We start from the raw sequence: 23,730 nt of genomic DNA on the forward strand, positions 1-23,730 counted from the left end.
CCACCAGGGAGGGCCTCCTAACTACTTTTTATTCCAGTCAATAGTTATACACATCCCCAGCAGACCCCTCAAAATATCAATACCTGTGTCTCTCTCCCTGCAAACCCCAACCAGACTATCCTCATATTCTGTACTCGAAGTTAACTAAAACCAGTGACCACCCATGTGTTTTCAATACTTTTTTCATGCCAGACACTCTTTTAGCCATTTTACATTAATTCTAATTCTCACTATTCCATGAAGAGTTTATAATTATCATCATCTTCATTTCACAGAAAAACTACAGTTAACTTGTTGGGAGAAAATGCCCATCTCGGCCCTCCCAGATGGCACAATGGGTTAAAGTACAGCACTATGAAGCTATCTGCAGCCACCGCATCACGAGTTCGATCCCTGGCCAGGGAGCTGACCCACATGGCACAGTAGACCTCTCCTGTCTCACCTGCTGCTCCCCTCAGCAGTATATTTCAGTGCCTGTTCTGCTTCCCACTCTGTCTCTGGTGGATCTTCTCACCCCCCAACCTCTGATCTATACCCCAGTTCTTGTATGCATGAATAAATACATCCTTAAAAAAGAAAATGCACAGCCACGCCAACAGGTCCCACCCTAAATGGATGGCAACAAATTTCTATTGGCTACTGTGCAAAGAATGGCAATACTGCCCATTTCCTTGGCAGTTTTGATATTTTACTCCCCAGGATACTCATGGTGTACCCCTGCTCTATTCCTTCACTTGATAACCTCCATTCGCACTTTACTGAGAAGCCAAGAGAACAAGACAGCATATCTTCCAAGCACCAAACCATGGCCTCTGAACACATCCTGTCTTTTCCTACAGAAGAAAACTGTAAGAACATCCATCAACGTCAGGTTCTGTAATGAGCTCTGGTTCCTATCTTTACCCTGTCACTCAGGGTCTTTGTAACCCCTCTCTCTTACAGTATCAACTCCTCCCAATCGACTGGGTTACTCCTGATACCATAAAAGCACCCCATTAATCCTTCTTTGGCACCATCTTTCCTCCGTTCACCATTTGCATTCTCAGTTCCCTTTCATAGACAACTTTTCCAAAGAACTCCAGTTCTTCCTTTTCTACCACCCACTCTAATCGACTTCTGCCTCCAACACACCTCTCAAAATACTCTTGTGAAGGTCACTAATGTCTTCTTCAGTCATACTCTAAATTTATCTCCTTCTCAACAACATCAGACATGACTCTCTGCCTCTACTTTTGCCACTTCTCCCGCACTTCTCTGTATATCCGAGGACTCAGGGCTCTGCCTAAGCCTCCTCCTTCTCCCGCTATACTCTTAAAACTGAATCTGCTCTCAAAAGATGCTATCAACACACTTTCTACTTCCAAAGTATACCCCCAGCCTTGATTTCTCCCCTTAGCTTTACACTTTATATTAAATGTACCTTTAAGCCCCTAACTTGTCCCAGTGCCTCTCAACATCCCTATTCCTTCCTCTCAGTGAATTGTACCACTGTTCACCTGGCTGCAAAAACCTGGACATCACCCTTGATTGCTTCCTTCCCTAAACCGCCACATTAACTGACCAGCGACCTCTACAAATACACTTCAAATCCACTCACATGCCCATGTCTCCTGACACCACCCTGGCCCACAACACGATCATGGCTCCCAGAACTGTGGTGAACACATCCAAGGAATCTCCCTAATTTCACTCTTGCCCACCCACAAGCCAAACTTTTGTTATCATTTCACCCTTCTGCTTTAAAGCTCTCAAACGGCTTCCTAAGTAATTCCAAATGTGCCATCCCCAAGTTTGAACATGACGTGGCTGCTAGCCTTCTCTGTCTTCCCCACACTTTCCCCTTGCTGGCTTCAGTCCAGGCACACTGGCTTGCTTTCTGTTCCCTAACACACAAAGTCCTTTTCCAGTCTGGGTCTTATATCATCTCTTCCTGGGAAGCTTTATCCATGTCTCTCCACGTGACTGATTTCTCGTCATCCTTCAGGTCTAGGTTCAAACGTCTCCTTTTCAGAAAGTCACTCTCTGAGTATCTGCTCTAAAGTGGCATCTCCCAATTACTCTCTCCTCATTCTGTTTATTTCCCTTCATAGCATTTATTATAAGCTGCAATGATCTTGATTGCTTATTGTTTACATGTGTCTCTCTCCCACACAAGAAAGCAAATCAGTTCTTCATCTCTCATTCACCACTCTATTCCAGTGCCAAACACACTAACTGACATACTGACAGGCATTCAATAAACATTTCTAAGTCAATGCAATACTGTCATGAGCAATTCACCAGTCTTTTATGGAAAGACCACATTCCTGAATAAAGTAGAGACAAACACCTCTTTAAATAACTTCAGAATTCAGGATAGAAAATGCTACCTGTGGACATTCATGGTGAAATGTCAGGCAAGGGGGAGCTGACCCTTACCATTTCTGTGTATTCCAGCTGTTCCCCTTCATTGTACAGTTCTGGGGGTAGGTTATAAATCCTCAGGATGTTATCAGCACTATTGGTCAAGATGCAGGAACCATCAGGGGCCCTAGGATTAGGAGAGAAATACAAAACTGGCCAGACCTGTATTTTTCAAAAGTAGAGCCAAGGTATATACCTGTGGGGTAGATAAACCTCCACAGTCTTTAAGGCAAAGTGAAAAACACAAGATCTTAAATGAAACTTAAGCTCAGGACTAGAAGGAATTCTAGCTTCTCTCATCTCTTTTGGACGCTTCTCCCAAATGTTGGGGTGTCATAAGGTGAAAATCCCGGGAGTGATTGACAGCCTCATTATCCTTACTCACCACTTACAGCCTTTCAAGAAGTTCTCATGCTGGGCGCTGAACTCTGACCAAGAACCACTGAGAAACCGAGGTATCTGGGAAAAGTTGTAGCTCCAAGTGCTGGAAGGAAGGTGGGAAGACAACAAATCTAGCTCACCAACACAAAGGGAAAGTACCGGAGAAATAGGACTAAAAAATAACACGTAAGATAAAGCTCACACTTCTATACACCTCACAACTTCCAACTTCTTCAGACTCCTGAGTCAACCGCCACCATCACTTACGTGTATCCCTCATCCTCTGGAACGGGATCCTCAGACACACCTTCCATGGCTTCTTCAGGCTCCAACTCTGGCCTGTTCGTTTCTAGGGCTGGAAGGCTCACTTTTTCAGAAAGTTCTTGCTCCTCGGCTTGAGGGCTCAACTCAATAGGCGTTGTTTCCAGGGGGGTGGAGGAAGAAACTGGGTCCCTCTCCTCCTGCTCCTGGGACACAACTGAGCCAGTCAACGGATCTGGGGACATCCGGGGCGGGTCCTCCCCATCGGGGTGCGGTGGTATCAGTTCAGGGTCTGTGCTTTTATCCATCGGGGAAGTGGGAGAAGAGCGCTGGGCTGAAGCTGGAGCCTGGTCTGAAGGAAGGCCGTCCGGAGCTAACAGTGACTCCTCCGGTGTCTCCATGCTGCAGAGGAAGCGCCGCAGACTTCGGTCAGCCAGGCAGCCTCCTTCCCACTGGCTACCTGCTGTCTGGACAGCGCAGAGGCCTAGGTGACTTCAAAGTCCGCGCAGATCGGGACGCAAAGCTAGAGAAACCCACCTGAGCCTTTCTTCTTCCGGGTGGGGGCACGAGACCCCCAGGAGGCGAAGCGGGCGGGGAGACAACGCCAACGTGGACAGCCCAGCGTTCCCGAGCCGGGTCGGTCGCTAGGCGCCACTCGCTCTCGCGGGATTTGGGTCCACCGGTCGATTGGACCTCCCCATCCCGGATCAGATTTCGCGGGCGACCCGCTAGAAGAGCGCGGCAGGAACGTAAGGTCAAGGTTGACCGTTCCCGTCAAGCCCTGGGGCTCTTAGTGGCTGCTGGAAGTTGTAGTCTGAAAGCTTTGGCCCGGGTAGACGTGCCTCAGCGCCCCCTGCCGGCTCCTGTGGTCATTCTCAAAGCACCTTGCTGCCTCCCCTTATCTGAAGAGGGCGCTATTGCTATACTAGATTTTACACGTCTTGAACGTCTTGCATCTTGTTCGCCAAATTCAAAAGACCTCCATTTCTATTCATTCAGTAATTACTGAGATCTTGCTGTACTAGGCACTGGAAAAAATACCGCAGTGATATAGTAAACAAGGTCTTTTCCCTTTTAAGGCTGGTATAGAAGGCAGTGAACAAATCAGATAGCAGTAAGAGATGTAAAGGAAATTAACAAATGGGATGGTGCAGAGTATATGGGGGAATGTGTTAGACTGGGATAATAAAGAAAACTGTCCTAACAGGTGAAATTTTGGTTTGTGAAAAGAAACTATCTCGGAATGCAGTGTCCAAGCTGAGGGACGTCAAGTACAAAGTCTTTCTCCTTTCCATTTTCATATTTGACACAATGGCTGGAGTCTTCCAAATGGTCCCCACCAATTCTGCCCTCACGGATCTGGCTTCGCGTTCTTCCCCGCCCAACAAGCCAGTGAGTACAGCAGCAATACCGCGAGAATGTTGACTCCATTCTCTACCTCCTCTCGGACTCTGTATTTCCATAGCCTCCGCCCTCTGCCTAATTACTTGCCCTTACTTGTTATGGCGACTATCCAGCCCGGTGCCAGGAGGCTCGCAGGGGTTGCTGGGATTGGGATTTTCCCCTCCCATGTGCTCGGACTGGCGCTAAAAGTTTTGTGTTCCTCCAAAGTGCAGAGCCACCATCCTGCGTGCAGGTGTCCGCTGGGCTCCGCGGACACCACGCATCCGGGTCGGAGTTTGCTTCCCAGGACCGTGACAAGCTCCCCTGAAGTTCGGGTAAGCTCTTCCCTTAGCCCGATGAGTCCTCTCTGAGTCATGGGCTCTTGGCTCGGTGTATTTTCAACTCGGGAGAATCGTAGGGCTAGGGGTGGGGCAGTAGAGACCCAGTGATTGGGGGGGGATGTAAGTTTGGCTGGCAGCACCAACATTAGGGATGCAAGGCTGGGAGGGCTGTGTATGGAAGATGAAGGAGGTTAGGATCTGCCGAAATCAAAGCTGAACACCTGTACAGGGCTGGAGAGTGGGACTTCGGAGAACCTTGAGCAGGCCTAAGGGGTTCTTCCCGCCGGCCACCATTCCAGTGGAGTGAATCCTGAAATAAGACGCAAAGAGCATCGGGGTCTGAGACTTGGCAGATCCCGGGAAACTAGGGCATTATGGCTCGAGGTTTTAGCACCCATGGCATTCAGGTGGAACCTCGAGCTCCATTCCGAAATTATATCTTGATGTCGATCCGGGAAGCCCAGGCTAGGGTCCCACAACTTCCGGACCTTTGTCCTTCCAGCAGTGATCTCTGCAGTGGAGCCTCGGCTCCGATAGCTGGGGAAAATTCAGTTAAAGACAAAGACAGTCGGCTGTGGACGCGGGAAGTGCCAAGCGAGAGGCTTGCCCGCCAAACCTGGGAGGCTACCTGAGCCGAGGAGGCCGGGAGCCCCGTTATTGTTTGGCTCTCCATTTACATTTCTGCACTTGCAGGAGCATTTCCGGTTTGTTTTCGGAGCTGCTCACTCTTCTCTCAGTGCGAGGGAAGTAGAAAAATAAACTGTTTTTAGACTGTTGTCGATTACACGCGGAGGGGAGCTGCTCACCTATCCTACCTTTTTTTTTTTTTTTTTTTTTTTAATTCCTGGCCTACTTAGTTTCCACCGTGGGAAAAGAAGGGGTATTTGTTTTGATGCAAACCTCAGTCCCTCCCCCAGCTTGATTGGTGTGCTCCACCCCAGCGGACGCCGTCGGGGCGGACGCTACCATTACTTGGCACGGGGTTAAAAATGTAGATGCAGGGGGGAAACCCTGGGTATTTTCGAAAATGGGTGCATTTAAGAAGAAAACGGTGACAAACTGGCACGATGGGTCCCTTGTGGCGGAGAAACGGTTTCTCTTGTGTCAGGCTTCGGGCTGAGCCATTGGGGCCCGGACGCAGACGGAACGTCCAGAAGCGGAAGGGGCGGGGCGGGGCCGGCGGCTGCGTCCTGCCGGACGGAGGCTGCGGGACCCGCGCGGAGTCCCAAGTGACTCCCCCCGCCGCCTCGCCCCTCCAGCTTTCCCTTCCCCTCCCTTCATTTAGCACGGTCCTGCTACGACCTGGACGCTGGGCGCGGCGCTGCTCTACTTACCTTTTTTTCTAAATTGATTTGTAAGACATTTACACCCACTGCAATTACATATTTCGGCAGCTTAACGCCTGTGAAAATACAGAACATTTTAATCACCCCAGAAAAGTTTCTTCCGCCTCTTACCAATCGCTCACCCCCATGCTTATTTTCATTTCTGTCACCATCGGTGCGTTTTGCCTGCCGGAGAACTTCATATAAATGAAACCATAGCATGTGCTCCTTCGTTTATTTCAGGCTCCTTTCGTGCAGCATCCTGTGAAATTCACCTATGTTGTTGCATCATTTAGCTACTTAATATATCCGTTGGATGAATACACCATCGGCTCTTTATCCATTTCACGTTTTCCCACTCGGGGTTATTTTGAATAAAGTTTCTGTTAGCGTTCTTGTACGATTCTCTCTGGTCGTACGTTTTTAAGTTCCTTGGATCAGTACTTTCCGAGTGGAATTGCTACATCAGAAAAGGTGATTTTCACAGTGGCTGTAATAGTTTATGTTCCTGTCAATCAGAGATACTCTTCCTCATATTTAATTTGTCCTTTCTAATGTGGTATGTCGTTGTGGTTTTAATTTGTAGTTCTTTGTTAATATGTCATGTGTTTCTTGTTTATTAGTCTTTCCATGTCAAGTAAAAAAGACTCTTTTCCCCATTTAAAATTTGATTTTTGTTGTTGTTGTCGAATAATAGGACTTTTATGTATTCTGTACACAGCCTTTTGTCAGGTGCAGATCAGGTTTTCCCTAACCTGTTGGTTTGTCTGCTTGCATAACACTGTCTTAAGATGAGCAGAAGTTTCATCTTTTTTCTTTTAAGTGGTTGTAGTGACCTGTTCAGAAAATCTTTGCCTACTCCCAGGCCATGCAAATACTTCTGTACTTTCTTCTGGACCCCTTTTATGGAGTCTATGAGTCATCGTGAGTTGGGGGTTGTTGTTTTGTTTCGTTTCGTTTTGTTTTTTGTTTTGTTTTCATAATGTGTGAGATGTAGGGGTCAAGATTCTGTTTTGGTTTTTGTTTTGTTTTTTCTTTATAGATACTTGTTCTTCTAGCTGCACCCATTGAAAAGCCTTCCTTTCCCCGTTGAAATGCTTTTAGTTGGAGTACTTGGTCCATTTATATTTTACTGCATTTATTGTAAGGTTTGAGTTTAAGGCCACTATCTCAGTGCTTTTTTCTTTCTTTTGAGATTTATTTACTTATGCGTACAGAGCTGGGTACAGGCCAGAAATGCAAGGGCATGGGATGAGAGATTTCACCAGAGACACAGTGGGGAGCAGAACAGGCAGATCTAGTGAAGTACACTGCTGAGGGGAGTAGCCTGAGAGACAGGAGAGGTCTGTTGCACCATGTGGGTCACCTCCCTGGCTAGGGATCAAACTTATATTGAAAAGACTTTGGCTAGCTTCATAGTGTGGTGCTTTAGCCATTGCAAGCTTGGCAATATCTTTTCTTGATTTAAAACAAACAACAAATAAACTTTCCAGCAAACATGGAAAAGAAAACCTTCTCAGTCTCATAAAACACACACCCAATTAAGTTACCATTGACAACATAAAATACTTTTCCTTCAAGATCAACAAATAGAAACAGATTTGACTCTCACATCTTTTACATTTATACTCAGGTCTTAACCAAGCAAGAAAAAGAAGCAAACATAGTGATGAAAGGGAAAAAATAAAACTCTCTTAGTCACAGCTGGTATGACTGTGTATGCAAAAAATCTTATTAGAAAATCTGAAAAAAGCTTCAAAACAAATTGGTGACTATAGCAAGCTCACATTTCTAAGGTAATATACATCAGTTTGTATTCTCATATATATAAGCATTGAATCTGAAGTCAAAAAAATTAATTTTCTAGGACAGTTCCATTTATAATAGCATCCATAAACATGACATACAGGAATAAATTTAACTAAAGATAGTCAGAACTCAATATTGAAAACTACACGAGGTGCTAAGAGAATTAAGAAAAATTTAAGTGGTAGAAAGAAATTGGAACACAATAGTGTAAGCTGTCAGCATCTCAAATGATTTGATTAAATCAAAATTCTATCAAGTTTATGGAAATTAACGAACTAGCCCAAAATTAAGGACTGGAACAGAATAATAGGTCTTAAGGTGCCTGACTTAAAGATGACCATAAACTACAGAAGGACAATAATCAATGAATAGAATCGAGTCCAGGAGAAAATCTATAAAGGTAGTGTAATGATTTTCTACAAAGGTACGAAAATGAATAAGCTGGGGAAGTAGAAATCATGCAGCAAATGGTGGTGAAACGAGGGGGTGGGGGCAAAAAGAATGGTTTTTCATCACTGCCTCCCTTGGTATGCAATTTATGGTAGATAATAGATTGAAATATAAAAACGTCAGATGAAAATACTTTCCTCTTGGTATGGGTGTGGGTTATAAGGCTGCTTCACACCTTGTCAAACTTTGTGATCAAATGGTATAGTAAAGAGTTGTGCATTTTAACAAATACTTCACCCCAAATATATTTGTAATGCAGTAGGGAATGACTAACGGTATAGATGAACCACTAGAAGTTGATGTTTGAAGTTGGGTGGTGGGTACAGGAGGGGATGGTACATTATTCTTTTGACCTTTATATATGTTTGAAATTTTCATAACAAGTGTTATTTTTCTTTTTTAGATTTTTTTGTTTTGGAAAAATGCAGACAAGTACAAGAATTCGTATACAACATTCATATCCCCACCAAATAATTTTAACACTTAAAACACTTTGCTTTGTGTCTGTGTTTTAATTATATGAGCAATGAATGTATGGCTATCTTCTCCTTTCATTTATCTTCAATAATAAAGCTAAAACCCCCTTGAAGATGCCCCTGGTCACACGAGCCTACTTACCTCTCCCTGAATCTATAACTATTATAGGTTTTGTGAATTTTTATTCTTGCCTATCTTTTATGCCTCTACATATTTGTATTTATAAACAATAAATAATCATTTTGCATTTTTTATTTATATAAAAGACATTACTGTGTTTTGCTTTTTTCAAGCAAATTGTCTTTTTCACCCAGCGTGTTTCTGATCAGCGTCTCTTTACACACATACAGATGAATTTGTTTCCTTGAACTGCTATTGTGCCTTTTCCGCATGAGTAGACCACCTTTCATTTAGCCATTCCCTACTGATAATAGTGATGTTTCTTGTCACCTACCATTGGGAACAGTGGTCAGAATGTCTTGCACAAGATTCCTGCTGCCCCCGTGCAGTCATTTTTCTAGGGAGTCTATCTAGAAGTGCTTTTGCTGAGTAGTAAAGTGTGTGCATTTCCAGTTTTACTAAACACTATTGTTTTATTACTTTCACAGTCAGTTTTTTTCCAATCAAATAGCTTTCAGACAAAAACAGGATTTTTACATCTATTCTCTGAGCCTGAGTGACTTGATTCCTTTCGCCCCAGATGCCTGACCTGCTGGTAATTTGTTCCTTATTGACTTTTTAAAAGGATTAATGAGACAAGCCAGTGAAAGCAGAGAGCCCAATGGAGTCTATAAACAGCCATTGTTGCACCTCTATATCAAACTAAGCTGGGGGCTACCTGTGTAACCGTCCTACCTCCCCAACCATGTGAAGGGGTGCTTCAGCTTTTGACAGTTTAGTATGCTGGCCTCTGATGCTCAAACCCATGGGAAGCACCTGCCGTTCCAAAAAAGAAACACTGAGAATTTACTTGCTCCCAAGGACGAGAGAGGGAGACCTCACGTCCACGGAACTGAACTTGCAGTGGAGTTGAGACTTAAAGCCCAGAACAGAACAGCCCCCCCCTAGCATGTTCACTGAAGAGTCCCTGTAGAAAGTGAACCAGTGGGGAGAGTACCACCAAAGACCCAACCACATGCTACCACCAAGTTCTTGCTCTAGGAGAATAATATGGAACAATCACAAGGCCTCCCTGGTGGTGCAAGAGGTTAAGTCTCAGCACTATGAAGCTATCCACAGCCATTGCAGCACGAGATGATCCCCAGCCAAGGGGCACTGCAGACCTCGCCTGTCTTGCCCGCTGCTCCCCTCAGCAGTGTATTTCAGTGGATGTGTCTGTTCTGCTCCCCACTCTGTCTCTGGTGAATCCTTTCAGCCCTTATATCTCTGACTTGTACCCCAGCTCTTATATGCATAATACATAATATTCGTTGAACTTTTGCTATATTCCAGGCATTTTTTATGAGCTCTTTACATTTCCCATGGGAAGGGCCCCATGTTGGGGCCATGGATGCTCAGCACAGAGGTTAAGTACCTTCCAAAGTCACACACAGGTGAAGAGCCAGGAATGCAGGCCTAGCCCATCTGCCTCCAGGGATCATGTTTGCTGCCCCTAGGCTGCTTTAAACTGGAAATACAGAAAGATAAGTAAAATGCAGCTGCTTATGGAGGAAGCCAAAAGCTTAGCCCTTTAAGCTACGCAAGGTCACACAGCCTATAAAATAACAGTGATGTGTCAAGCCAGGCCTTTTGGCTTCTGAGCCCTTTCTGCAATCACTGGTGCTTTTTTCTGTAAAAGTCTAAAAAGTTCTCTTGATCATGAATCCAGGTCCTTTCCCTCCCCCCCAGTAATTGTTTAATTGTTTGGCATCACTCCTACTATACCTAAGTGGCTTCCTCTACGCTCCATGGTGGGTCATAGTCCACCCCTCCCCCAATACCATGTGAGCAGCGGTGCTGGGATAAGTGATTCTTTGCCAACTTGTCTATTGGAATACTTTTATCAGCTCAAAACCATGTCTGAGGTACAGATTACAAAAGAACTCTGCAGAGTGGTCTGTAATGAAGTGAGCATCTTATTAGATGTTTGAATGGTCATTCTGAGTAAAGTCTCGTTCACTCACCTGAGCAAACTTATGGTCTGGTCACTTAGTGGCAGGTGTGATTATCAGAACAAACAAGATAATCACTTGAAAAGATCCTGAAGCTCCAAGTATGTAGGAAAACAAACTCTCTATCAACATAAATGTGGAAGTCGGAGTTAACAGAAAATAGAAAAGAACTGGTCAATAAGCCACCCATTGTGGGGAGCATTTGTCAGTGAAAAGCCGTGAAGGGGGAGGGAAACTGCATATTTCTTAGCAAAGCTGATGCCAGATTTGGCATCAAGAAAAATGGCACAATGAAGCTAGTTGAAAATTGGTCGAGGAGGTCACATGCTGGCCGCCGACCTACTCCAGGGCCTGTCCTGCTCTTGACCACTGTATCAGGGTCACGACCTGGCACAAACTGACTTGCCACTAAGCCCAGTCAATGTGAACAAGAGAAATAACTTCCCTGTCTTGAGGAAGTTTATAGTCCATTGGAAGAAACAGACAAAATGAACCCAAAGAGATAATCAGTGTAAGTACTAAAATAATTAAAATAGGGTGACCTGAATTAAAATAGGGTGATGGAGTTTGGCTGGCAGCCTTTGATTTAGAGGTTTGGGAAAATATCCCTGAGGAAGCATGACCTGCAAGACGATCTCTTGCTCTGGTGCCTGCCCTGCAACCATGGGGAGTCAGTTCCCAGCAGAGGGAACTGCCCCTTGAGCAAGGGGGGGCAGCCAGTCTGGTCCCCAGCACCAGGAAAAGTAGTGAGTGCTAAAAGAGATCAAAGGCAGGCAGTACTGATGATGAGGGGCTGTAAGCTGTGAACAAGAGAGTGGAGACAGACAGCTTCTAGAAGCTTTTCAGTGAAGGAGTTTAGGTAGGGAATATGGGGTCAAGGAAGATATTTTCCCCCCAGCGCAAGGGAGGACAGCAAAGTAAGCTCCACATTTCCGGAGGATTGTGGCCTCAGTGGGAAGCTGGAAGTTCCTCTCTGGTCATTTCCCCTCAAAGAAGTGTGTGGTGAGCAGTGGGCAGGAATAGTCTGGGTTGTGGTAAAAGATCTGAAGCGAAGGGGCTCCTCAGGAGCTCAGGAGGCCTCTGCTTGCCACCCCGGTAACAGCCCCTCAGGCTGACTGGCATACACAGATATGAGAGGTGGAGGGGGCTCTTCTCCCTCAGTGCTGGACAACTTCAAGCTGGGGTGTCATGCAGGAACTTTGCTTTTCCCACCACAGTGGCCACACTGACTTCAGGGAGCTGCAATGGAGGAGTCACAGGCAGAACTTGGCATGGAAGCCCCTCTAAGTCAGGAGACATTTTCAGACCTGTGGAGCCTGTGAGTAGAAGGGGCGGTGGGTGCAGGTTCACAACCCAATTTGCCCCTTTGAAGTGGCCTGTGGGAAGCAAAACCAGTACTGACCTTCTGCTCTTACCTTTCAGACTTCCTCAAAACAACGTTCTGGTAAGGACTTTTGGGTGGGAAGGGACCTGGTACTGAGGGGTCTGGCGGGAGGGCTGTGAACCTGACTGACTTTTGTGTCCTATCCACAGTACCAAGGAGTGGAAGAATTGCTCTCCTCAGAAAATGTTGCAAACTGGCTGGATGAAGCTCCCAATGAAGCTTCCAGCATGCCAGCAACAACTGTACCAATAGCCCCGATACCAGCTACCCTGGCACCAGCCGTCTCCTGGCCCCTGTCATCCTCTGTCCCGTGTCAAAAGACCTACCCGGGCAGCTATAACTTCCGCTTAGGCTTCCTGCAGTCTGGGACAGCCAAATCTGTAACCTGCACGGTCAGTGGCCCGCAGGGACTGCCTCCCTGTGACTATCTCATGCCTGGCCATATCCCCCTGGGTTTTTCTATTCAGAACTTAAATTCTTCTTCAATCTTTGGCATCTGAGTAGTTTTTCTACGTTTTACCTGTAGAATGTGTGACCTTTGACCTCTGTCCCAAAGTTGCATTACCCCCTTGACCTTGAGCTTTCATCCTTCCCTTCATACTGAGCACCTCTCATGGGGACTTGGAATTTTCTCCTTTTTCTTCATGCTCATTCATTGCTTAGCATCTATACGTCAGCTTCTGGGATCTCTAACTACCTTCCCTGCACAGTACATGGCTTAGTGGCATTTGTTCGTTTGACCCCTGGGTACTTGTCCCCTGACCTTCCGTTCTTTCCCCTTTTTCTGTAGTACTCCCCTGACCTCAATAAGCTGTTCTGCCAGCTGGCAAAGACCTGCCCTGTGCAGCTATGGGTCAGCTCACCGCCGCCTCCTGGCACCCGTGTCCGTGCCATGGCCATCTACAAGAAGTCAGAGTACATGACGGAGGTTGTGAGACGTTGCCCCCACCACGAACGCAACTCTGATAATGATGGTGAGTCGCCAGGGGCTGCAGATGAAATAAGGCTGGTGCCCAAATTCCCCTCGGCCCCTGATTCTTCCCTAATTGCTTTCAGGTCTGGCCCCTCCTCAGCATCTCATCCGGGTGGAAGGAAACTTGCATGCCAAGTATTTGGATGATGAAAACACTTTTCGACATAGTGTGGTGGTGCCGTACGAGCTGCCTGAGGTCTGGTTTGGCATTTGGGAGACTGCAGAAGGAGGGGGCTGAAGAGGGTTGGCAGTGACCCTCCAAATGGAAAGAGGACTTTTCTCTACATCTTACTCAGTCTCTGCACAACCTTGTGAGGTGTGCAGAAAAGATGGGTTATCGCCCATTCCACAGTTGAAGAACAGTATTAACAAAGGCTCCAGGTCTCCACAGGACTAGGTGATCTCACCTGGAGCCTGTGCTCTCTCACAGGTCGGCTCTGACTGTACCACCATCCACTACAACTTCATGTGTAACAGCTCCTGCATGGGGGGCATGAACCGGCGGCCCATTGTCACCATCATCACACTGGAAGATTCTAAGTAAGGATCCGCATGCCATTCACACTGGCACCCTCCTCCCTAGCCTCTGCCTCTAGGGCCTACTGCTCAATATACCTGAAGCCAGAAACGTAGGCTCCGCCTAGGATGAGGGAGGTTGCACGTGGGCAGGGTAGTTTCTAGAACAAGGAAGTAGGACCTACCTACCTCACTGTCTTCTCCCTCTTCTACCTTGGGTAGTGGTAATCTGCTGGGAAGGAGCAGCTTTGAGGTGCGTGTTTGTGCCTGTCCTGGGAGAGACCGGCGCACAGAAGAAGAAAATTTCCGCAAGAAAGGGGAGCCTCACCCTCAGCCACCCCCTGGGAGCACTAAGAGAGGTAAGCAAGCAGGACAGAGGAGGTGGAGGAGCCAGAGATAATACAGCTGTCCCCCAAAATCTATCTTTTCTTACCTTTTCTTGTCCCCAGCACTGCCCACCAGCGCCAGCTCTTCTCCCCAGCAAAAGAAGAAGCCACTGGATGGAGAATATTTTACCCTTCAGGTACCAAAGTTTAGGAGAGCTACTGAGTCTCTTGCTCCCATTCAGTGAAGTTGCGTAAGGGAAGAAAAGATGTAAATGTAGTAGATGTAAGTTTGGGCTCAGCCTCTCTGTTCATCTTTCCTCTTGATTGTGGCCTTAAGTCTTTTGCAGTTAGTAATGGGTTAGAGGTAGGACAACTCAGAAGTCTGTTTTCTTGACTGCTTTGCCATCAGGGCATAGTGTGCTTGGAGATAGTGCCTCTCAGTTGTGCCTAAGCCCAAAATACTGACTTATACCTCAGCTTATGATTTTTCTTTTTCCTGCTGCACAGCAAGTTTATTAAGGGAAAGAGACACTTCCCTAGACACAGGAAAGCAGAGAGCTGCCCATAATAAACTTTTTTTAAGATTTATTTTTATTTATTTATGCATATAAGAACTGCGGTGTGGGGGCCAGGGGTAATAAAAGAAGATTTACCAGAGACAGACAGATAGAATAGAGAGGAGCAGAACAGATGAACAGATGGATCTACTGAAACACTCTGCTTACGGGAGCAGAGGGTGAGACAGGTGAGGTCTGCTGCACCATGTGGGTCAGCTCCCTGGCTGGGCTGACCATAGTGGCGATAGTGCTGAGACTTAACTCCTCAGCCACCAGGGATGCCCACGATAATACACATTCTAAAGGACCAAAAAGAAAATTGTTAAACAAGCATGGAAACTGTACCATGACTGTGTCTAGTATTTCTCTATCCCCCTTCTCTCCTTCTTCAGATCCGAGGACGTGAACGTTTTGAGATGTTCCGGGAGTTGAATGATGCCTTGGAGCTGAAGGATGCCCAGGCTGGGAAGGAACCAGGGGGGAGCCGGGCTCACTCCAGGTAAAGAATCTGGGTCCACTCCCAATTCACCCCTTGCTTTGCTAAGTTGGAAAGCCAGAATATTCCATTCTGTTTCTGCCTTTAAGATAAAAGGCAACTGATTCCCTCCCCTTGGTGACAGTCCTGTTCAAACACCACTTTACTAACTCAGGGAACCCACAAAACTCTCAAGTCCACCATTTCCAGCAAACCCCTCCTCTCCCTCCCAGCGGAGGATGTCTCAGATAGGGACCCAATAGCTGTGTGGAAGTGTTAAGAAAGTGCCAAGATTTGGGGTCAGGCTTAACCCTGCTAAGTACTAACAAGTCCAGACACCCCTCAGGCTCATTCCTCTAATCGAATGATAGAAGGGGACAATAAACACTAATATACACAAGTATGCACAAGGTGCTCAATAAACATGTCTGCAGTTGGTGATAACTTAAATGAACTTAAATTTGCATTACCTTGTCCTCAGGCCCTTTAAAGCCTAGCTAGGTTTAGAATGAGGGGCCCAGAGTCTCATTTGGATGATGTCATCTCCCACCCTTCTGTCTCCCCACAGCCACCTGAAGTCGAAGAAGGGGCAGTCCACTTCCCACCATAAAAAACTGATGTTCAAGACAGAAGGGCCTGACTCAGACTGATGTCCTCTGCTTCCTGCCCACCACTGATACACCTTCCTGTAACCCCCTCTCAGCATTTTTTAGCATTCTGGTGCTTAAACCTCTGCTTGATACAGGTGTGCCTTCAAAATACTCTAGGGTATTTCCATTTGTCTTTCCCTGGGTCACCACAATAGAAGTTGGCCAGCACTGGTGGTTTGGGGAGGGCTAGGGAAGCTGGGAGTTTTCTGCCTTAGCTTTTAAGGTCTGTACTACAAGGAACTTTTGGGAGAGGAAAAGAAATGTTCCCGTTTAAGGGGCATTTTAGAAACAGCCATACAGTGGGTTAGAAGCCTAGTCTTCTACCGTACTATCCAGGGAAATTCTTAAGATGTTGAATTTCTCCTAACTTCATTATCCACTTTATAAGATGCTGACAGTTGTACCTACCTCACAGGGTTCTTAGTGAGGATTAATGAAATAATGTGTATCTGGCCCCAGCAGCACCTTTTCTCATAGTACACACATGGGTACTCTGCCCTTTGGTAGAGGAGCCGATCATTTCTATGACAAGGTGGCTGTTAAAGCTCTTCTCTGCTGGCCCAGACAAGTTCTATTGAACCTCTTGGTGAACTTAATCCAGTACCTAAGAGGAAATCTCACTTCATCCCACACCCTGGAGAATTCCATCCGTGGCTTAGCATCCACCAAGATCTGTTTACCCTCCCTTAAATGACTCAGGGTTGATTTCAGCTGCAGTCTACAAGGCACATCTGTATTCATCACCCACTCCCCTTCTCTTCTCTTTTTTTAATCCAATTTTTATATTGATTATTTTACAATAAAATGTTGTTAGCACCTATGTGTCTGTGGAATGGAAAGAACTCTCCCAGCCTATGTGTGGCTGGCACTTTGGGGTGAATAAGGAGGTAAACTGAGAAGCAGCCACCTGAGTCCCAGGGAGTGTGGGCTGGGGGCCCAAGACTGGGTTCCGGGAGAAGAACAAAAGCTGGAGACTGGGTCAGTCTGCAGGCTGCATGACAACGAGGGAAGGGGGACTCCATTCATAACTCAGGAACCAACTGTCCCTCCGCCCTCCTGCCAGGGCTGGCACAGGGTTCTCCTCTGCCCCTGTTTCTAGGATTGGACTGCTGCCTCCCGGCAGCCTCTCACTGAGGATTATGGGATTTAAGTGTCTGATTTAGCAAGCCTGAGCCTCTGGGGTTGCCATCTGCTCCACGGGAAAGGAGCAGGCTACCTGGGTTCCCAAGGGAAAAGCTGTGGGTGCTGTAAAATGAAGCGAGAAGCCCGCCAGCCAGGGTCCCCAAGAAGAGGGGGCGGCTGAGGTTAAGGCTGAGGCCTTCCCAGCATACCCTGGTCCTGGGCCTCGTGCCAAGCATTTGAATGAATTGAAGCTTTAAACTCTGCCAGAAAAACCTTTCAAAGGGCTTCTTGGGGTGAGAAGGAGAGTGGAGGTTGGGAAGCTCAGCACCGCCCCCTATTTCTCAGTGCTGCCAGCTCCCAGGGAGGGGGGCCACAGGCAAGTCCTCCTCATGCTTCATCCATGCTTGAAGGGGAACCAGATAGTGGGAGCATGGCTTAGCTCCACCTTAGAGGTGGAAGAAGCTCCGGAGGGGCTTCTGGGACCCTGTCCTTTCAGTTATCAGTCAGGTGTAAAATGTCAAGCCCTGGCTTGCTTTGAGGGTCCCGAGCTGACCGAAGCCAGCAGCCTGCCGAGCCTCAAAACTGCCGTTTTTTTCCCATCTTCTGTTCAGGAATGCCAAACATCCCCTAGGAGACTTGGAACCATCACTTTCAAAAACCTTAATTTTGCCATCTCTCCCCACCCACTAGGGTCTTGACAAGCCAAGGTCCAAATTTACTCTATCTCCTATAGCGGGTCACCTTGAAGTTCCCTTTCTAACTAGTGTCCAGCACCCCTATTTTCACACTTCTTTAGGTTGCACCCCTAGCAGTTTTTCTTTCTGCTCTACTACAGAAAGCAGATACATTTGAACTCTGCCAGTTCCTTCTTTGTGAGCTGACATGACAGAATTACAAAATCTGGGTTTGGGGGCCAGCTCTACTATGAGCTCTGTGACCTTTAAAGAGCCCTAACCTCTAGTCCTACCTGTTGACTTCCCTCTGGCTGTGTTCTTTCAGTCATCTGTCCATCTGGTGGGTGGGTATTCACTTGTTTCTTACTCTGCCTGGCAATTTCCTTGGCCCTAGAAGCATCCATGGCAGACATGGCTCCTGCCCTCAAACTCCCAAGATCCCAGGCCCTGTCCTGTGGTATATTTAAATATATATACTATGCACACATACACTCATACAATCTCCCTGACTTCAGGAACCCAATTTCCCCAAATCTGTGAGACCCTGCAAAAGCTGTATTCTGAAGAACATGTACATGCATAAATGCTTTCATTATTTGAAGAGAAAAAAAATACCTAGTATGCACCCTTAAAAGTCAAAGATAAAAGTTATTGAAAGAAAAATCAAAATTAGTTGAAAAAATAAATCCAAAAGCAGGGACTTTAAAAAGATATGTTTGAGGGCTCTCCCTGGTGGCACAATGGGTTAAAGTGCAGCACTATGAAGTTAAATGAAGCCAATGCAGCATGAGTTCGAGCCTCAGCCAGGGTGGTGACCCACATGGTGCAGCAGACCTAACCCGCCCACTGGTCCCCTCAGCAGTGTATCTCAGTATATCTGCCTGTTCTGTTCCCCACTCTGTTTCTGGTGAAGCTTCTCAGTGTCCCACCACAACCACCTCTGGCCTGTGCCCCAGTTCTTGTATGCATAAATAAATAAATCTTTAAAAAAAAAAAGATATGGGCCCTCCCTGGTGGCGCAGCGGGTTAAAGCACTGCACTGAGAAGCTAAAGCCACTTCCGCATGAGTTCGATTCCCGCCTGCCCCGGAGGAGACCACATGGCGTGGCAGACCTCTCCTGACCCGCCCACTGCTCCCCTCAGCAGTGTACTTTGTCGATCTGCCTGTTCTGTTCCCCACTGTCTCTGGTGAAGCCTCTCACCGCCCCTGAGCCTCTGGCCTGTACCCCAGTTCTGTATGTACAAATAAATAAATCTTTAAAAAAAAAGATATGTTTGAAAAGAAAAACTAAAGAACTGGATTGAAACAGCATCTAATGGTCCAGTGTTATTTAAATTATTCTGAGCCATATGAAAGTGGGATCTCCATATGAAAGTATGGTTTCATTAACACTAAAACCTGATAAAGATGTCAAAATTTTTAAAGCCAAATTAATTTATCTAGTGTAAAATTTGAAAATAGTGTAAGAATGCACTGATAAAGCAAAAGAATATTAACACTAAGTAAGTTTTATTCCAGGAAGGTAAAGTTGACTTAATAGAGAATCTATCAACATAATTTATTATATTAACAAATTACAGAAAAATACTGATCTATCAATGGATGCTGAAAGGAATTTGGTTGAGTTTCAAAGCCACTCCTTAGGAAAAAAGTTAATTAAAATAGTAATGGAGGGCCCTCCCTGGTGGCGCAGCGGGTTAAAGCACAGCACTGAGAATCTAAAGCCGCTTCCCCATGAGTTCGATTCCCGCCTGCCCCGGAGGCGACCACATGGCGTGGCAGACCTCTCCTGACCCGCCCGCTGCTCCCCTCAGCAGTGTACTTCCTCTATCTGCCTGTTCTGTTCCCCACTCTGTCTCTGGTGAAGCCTCTCACCACCCCTGAGCCTCTGGCCTGTACCCCAGTTCTGTATGCACAAATAAATAAATCTTTAAAAAAAAAAAAATAGTAATGGAATGCCAGTAAGTATTATCCTGGTGGTTGAAACAGTAAGATAATTTCAATTAAAATTAAGAACACTACAGGAATGCCCATTAACGACTTTAATATATTCAAGAGGATCAAAGTGAAATGAGATACTGGAGAGAAAAACTACCTTTCTGATATGATTATGTACTAAAAAATTCAAGAAAAGCTCCAAACTCTGATGAAATTATGAGAATGTAATAAGGTAGATGGATAACATAAAGAAATAGCACTTTTTATATTCTGGCAAATGATTTGATATGAAAGAAAAAAATTAGTCAAAGGGCTTCCCTGGTGGTGCAGAGGGTTAAGTCTCGCACCATGAAGTTATCTGCAGCCACTGCAGCATGAGTTTGATCACCTGCCTGAGATCTGACCCACCTGGCGCAGCAGACCTCTCCTGTCTTGCCCACTGCTCCCCTTAGATGTGTATTTCAGTCAACCTGCCTGTCTCCCCACTCTGTCTCTAGTGAATCCTCTCACCCCCAGCACCTCTGCTATATCCTAGCTCTTGTATTCATAAATAAAAAAATAAAATAAATCTTTTTTTAAAGGTTCATTGAATAACAAAAAAGTAATATGTAGGAATAAGTTTAATAAGAAAGGCACACACAAAATACATTGATATAGAACCTATATGAAGAAAACTATGATACCTCATTTAAAGATATAAACCTTTTGTTGGGATAAACAAAAGGAAAGAACATTCTCAGATGTGAAAAAAAAATAGCATTTTAAAAAGTCAATTCTGAAATAACAATATCGTGCACATCCAATTGTAACATGATTTTGTAAGTTGGTAAATATGTCAAGAATAGGCAATAGTTTTCTGCAAAAGAATGGAAGGAACCTACTTGCCTTGCCAGATTTCACAAAATTACTAGAATCAGTAGATTCCAGTGGACATGGCTTGGTGTGCACCATAGCAGACAAGCCAGGGGCAGCAGTCATGGATTCAGACATAGATTTCAGCATACAAGAAATTTTATTATGTGGCTACAGTCATTACTTCCATTCAGTGGAGATACATTTTGTATTTTTTTTTTTAAAAAGTAAATGAAGGGACTCCTTGGTGGCCAAGGCTTAAGTCTCAGCTGCCACCATGACAGCCTGAGTTCAATCCCTGACCTGGGAGCTGACCCACATATGGTGCAGCAGACCTCTCCTGTCACCAGCTGCTCCCCTCAGCAATGTATTTCAGTAAATCCATTTGTTCTGCCCCCCAGTTTGTCTCTGGTGAATCCTTTCTCTCTCTCTCTCTCTCACACACACACACCCCGTTGGCCTAAACCCCAGTTCTTATATGCAAAATACATTTTAAAATCTTACAACAAAGGAATATTTCTTTTAAAAAATAAATAAAACATAAGGGCCTCCCTGGTGGCATAAGAGGTTAAGTCTCAGCACTATGAAGCTATCAGCAGACCTCTCCTGTCTCCCCCACTGCTTCTATCAGCAGCGCATTTCAGTAGATCTGCCTGTTCTGCTTACACTCTGTCTCTGGTGAATCCTCTCATCCATCTCTGGCCTATACCCCAGCTCTTGTAGAAATAAATCTTTAAAAATATATAAATAAAATTAAATTAGCTCTAAAATCATGCCTGATATACCACGATAAAAACATTGTAAAAACCCATCATTCCTTTTTTCTGTATTTGTGGTTTTTTTTATTTAAAGATTTATTTATTTATTCATACAGAACTGGGGTACAGGCCAGAGATGTGGAGGGTGAGAGGATTCACCAGGGACAGAGTGGGGAGCAGAACAGGCATATCGACAAGGTACACTGCTGAGGGGAGCAGCGGGCAGGTCAGGAGAGGTCTGCCATGCCATGCGGCTCAGGAGAGGTCTGCCATGCCATGTGGTCACCTCCGGGGCAGGCGGGAATCGAACTCATGCGGAAGTGGCTTTAGCTTCTCAGTGCTGTGCTTTAACCCGCTGCGCTACCAGCGAGGGCCCCTATTTGTGTTTTTTTTTTTTAACACATATTTGGGATCATAAGGTTTATAACATTTTAAAATCTGCTTCAACATTTTTCTAGGCATTTGCTGATGTTATTCTTTCTCCAAACTGCCCCATCCCTTACAGCTCTAAGAAACCTTCCCTTCAAAGCCTCCAACAGAAAGCAGCTGGGAAAAAAAAGTGGCTGATCATTGAATTTTATCATCCCTAAGTTTTTCCCTTTCCTTGCAGCACATTTAAGTCTACCTGATATTGCACCTCACCTCTCCTGTTAAATTGGGGAGTTCCTTGGGGGCAGGAACTCAGTTTGCTAAGTGTGTCCTCATGGTGCCTAGAATGCACATAGTAGACACTGCATAAATATCACTGTACAGAGGGACATAAACTTCTCCTCTCTTGTACCAAGATACAAAATAGTACAGGTGAAGGATGAGCTAAGAGCTAGTTGTGTGGACACTGAAAAAAGAGGTCAATGCTAGTCTTCCCTGTCTCAGTGATATCAAGCTATCCCAGCTACTGCAGCCTAAGTTCCATCCCTGGCCAGGGAGCTACACTCATGGAGGAGCAGACCTCTCCTGTCTCCTGTCTTCACCACTGCTCCCCTCAACAGTAGATCTGCCTGTTCTGCTCCCCACTCTATCTCTGCTTAATCCTCTCACCCTCACACCTCTGGCCTACACTCCAGCTCTTGTATGCATAAATAAATTAAAATAAATGTTAGGGCCCTCCCTGGAGGCTAAATGTGTTAAAGCACAGCACTATTAAGCTAACTGCTGCTGCTTCAGCACGAGTTCGATCCCCTGTCAGGGAGGTGACCCACATGGCACACAGATCTCTACTGTCTCTCCCGCTGCTCCCCTCAGCAGTGTACTTCCATCAGTCTGCCTGTTCTGCTCCCCACTCTGTCTCTGATAAATCCTCTCCCACCCTTGCACCTCTGGCCTGAAAACCAGTTCTGTATGCATAAATAAATCTTAAAAAAATAAGAAGAGGTCGCAGCAGCCCCCCAAGGCCTGGATAACCCTTAAATCACCCAAATCCACCCTCTGCCCCCATTCCAGGGCTCTTTCAAATGCTCAGAAAGGAACAACCCGCACGCAGGGCTCTGTGTATGATATATATTTATATATATAATTGCTCTCATTTTATTGTACTTTATCCTCTTTTTACAGTAAATCTGACACAGGCATTAAATAACTGCAGAGAGAGACCACTAGGGTGAGGAGAGTGCAGGAAAACCTGGGGACCCCAAGGGAAAAGACAGCTCCAGCAAGAGAAAAAGGGAAGGGTCCCCCCTGTGAGCTGGCATGGGGGCTGCAGCATCAGAACAGAAAAAGGAGGTTAGAGGGAGTGGGGAAGTGAAGAGACACTGAAATAGAAAGAGTTAAAATGTCTCCGTAAGTCCAGAACATGGGAGGTCCCTCATTTAACATTCCATGGGCACTGTGGGGTTGCTTAAAAAGGCAAAGGGGTATAAAGGAGAGGAGCCAAGAAATTCAGACTAGATTGCGAGGGGGGGTAGTATTTGCAATGCGTGGGGATGGGGGTGGAGGGGGTGGTACTTGCAATGCAGAGGGGAGGAGTTAGTGATTAGTTGATAGCTTGCTAAAAGCAACCGGAGAGGGGACTTGGCCCCAGGGGAGGAGGTGGAACAGTCCCACAGCCAGCTGATGTGTCCAAGGTGGCCTCTGGGGATCGGGCCAAAACGGCTGTCCCTCCCCCAGGCTCCCTGGGAAGTAGATCTTGAAGGATATTCTGGGAAAGCGAGCTGGGGAAGGGAGCCATGGGGGAAAAAACAAAGTGGATATTCAGCCTAGGTCAACCCCGCCCCTCTGAACAGCAGTTACTTGGATAGTAGTAGGGACCTGACCAAGAAAAGAAATTTCAAGAACCAAGGTGGGCTTCTCTTCCTCAGGGGCCCTCACTTCCAGCTCAAGCAGTCACCATAGGGTAAGAAGCAAAAAGGGGCAGGGAATAGGGAAAGACATGGAGCCACCGTGTCCTCAATTACAAATGGTTGCACTGCCCTTCAGAGGAGGGAATGGGGATGAAGAGGAGGTGGAGAAAGACCTGCCAGAGAAGCCAGAGAAGCCAATAGTTACCAAGACAGGAAGGTGTAGTCAGGGAGAAAATGTGGAAGATAGGAAAGGTCAGAGAGGCAAGCTCAGGAATGGAAGAATGGGG

At 46.0% G+C, this 23,730-nt stretch overlaps 2 protein-coding genes across 2 annotated transcripts in view; one reads left to right on the forward strand and one right to left on the reverse strand.

The window, feature by feature from the left end:
• WRAP53 (WD repeat containing, antisense to TP53) overlaps positions 1-3,744 on the reverse strand; it is a 10,520-nt gene extending 6,776 nt beyond the window's left edge. The window contains exons 1-4 of the mRNA XM_012726004.1: positions 3,583-3,744; positions 3,052-3,447; positions 2,789-2,887; positions 2,419-2,530 (exon numbers count right to left, since the gene is read on the reverse strand). Of these exons, the coding sequence (XP_012581458.1) occupies positions 2,419-2,530; positions 2,789-2,887; positions 3,052-3,446 (606 nt within the window). The 5' untranslated portion in view covers position 3,447; positions 3,583-3,744. The remainder of the gene's footprint in view (positions 1-2,418; positions 2,531-2,788; positions 2,888-3,051; positions 3,448-3,582) is intronic.
• An 897-nt stretch (positions 3,745-4,641) lies between these two features.
• Positions 4,642-16,629, forward strand: TP53 (tumor protein p53). Its single transcript, XM_004684639.2, has 11 exons — positions 4,642-4,763; positions 12,159-12,259; positions 12,364-12,385; positions 12,475-12,717; positions 13,116-13,299; positions 13,382-13,494; positions 13,729-13,838; positions 14,037-14,173; positions 14,264-14,337; positions 15,090-15,196; positions 15,741-16,629. The coding sequence occupies exons 2-11, from the start codon at positions 12,186-12,188 to the stop codon at positions 15,820-15,822; spliced, it is 1,146 nt and encodes a 381-aa protein (XP_004684696.1). The 5' UTR covers positions 4,642-4,763; positions 12,159-12,185; the 3' UTR covers positions 15,823-16,629.
• The last annotated feature ends 7,101 nt before the right edge of the window (positions 16,630-23,730 follow it).

Source organism: Condylura cristata, unplaced genomic scaffold (genome assembly GCF_000260355.1).
Source record: "Condylura cristata isolate star-nosed mole 26May11 unplaced genomic scaffold, ConCri1.0 scaffold00017, whole genome shotgun sequence".
In the NCBI taxonomy this organism is placed as follows: domain Eukaryota; kingdom Metazoa; phylum Chordata; class Mammalia; order Eulipotyphla; family Talpidae; genus Condylura; species Condylura cristata.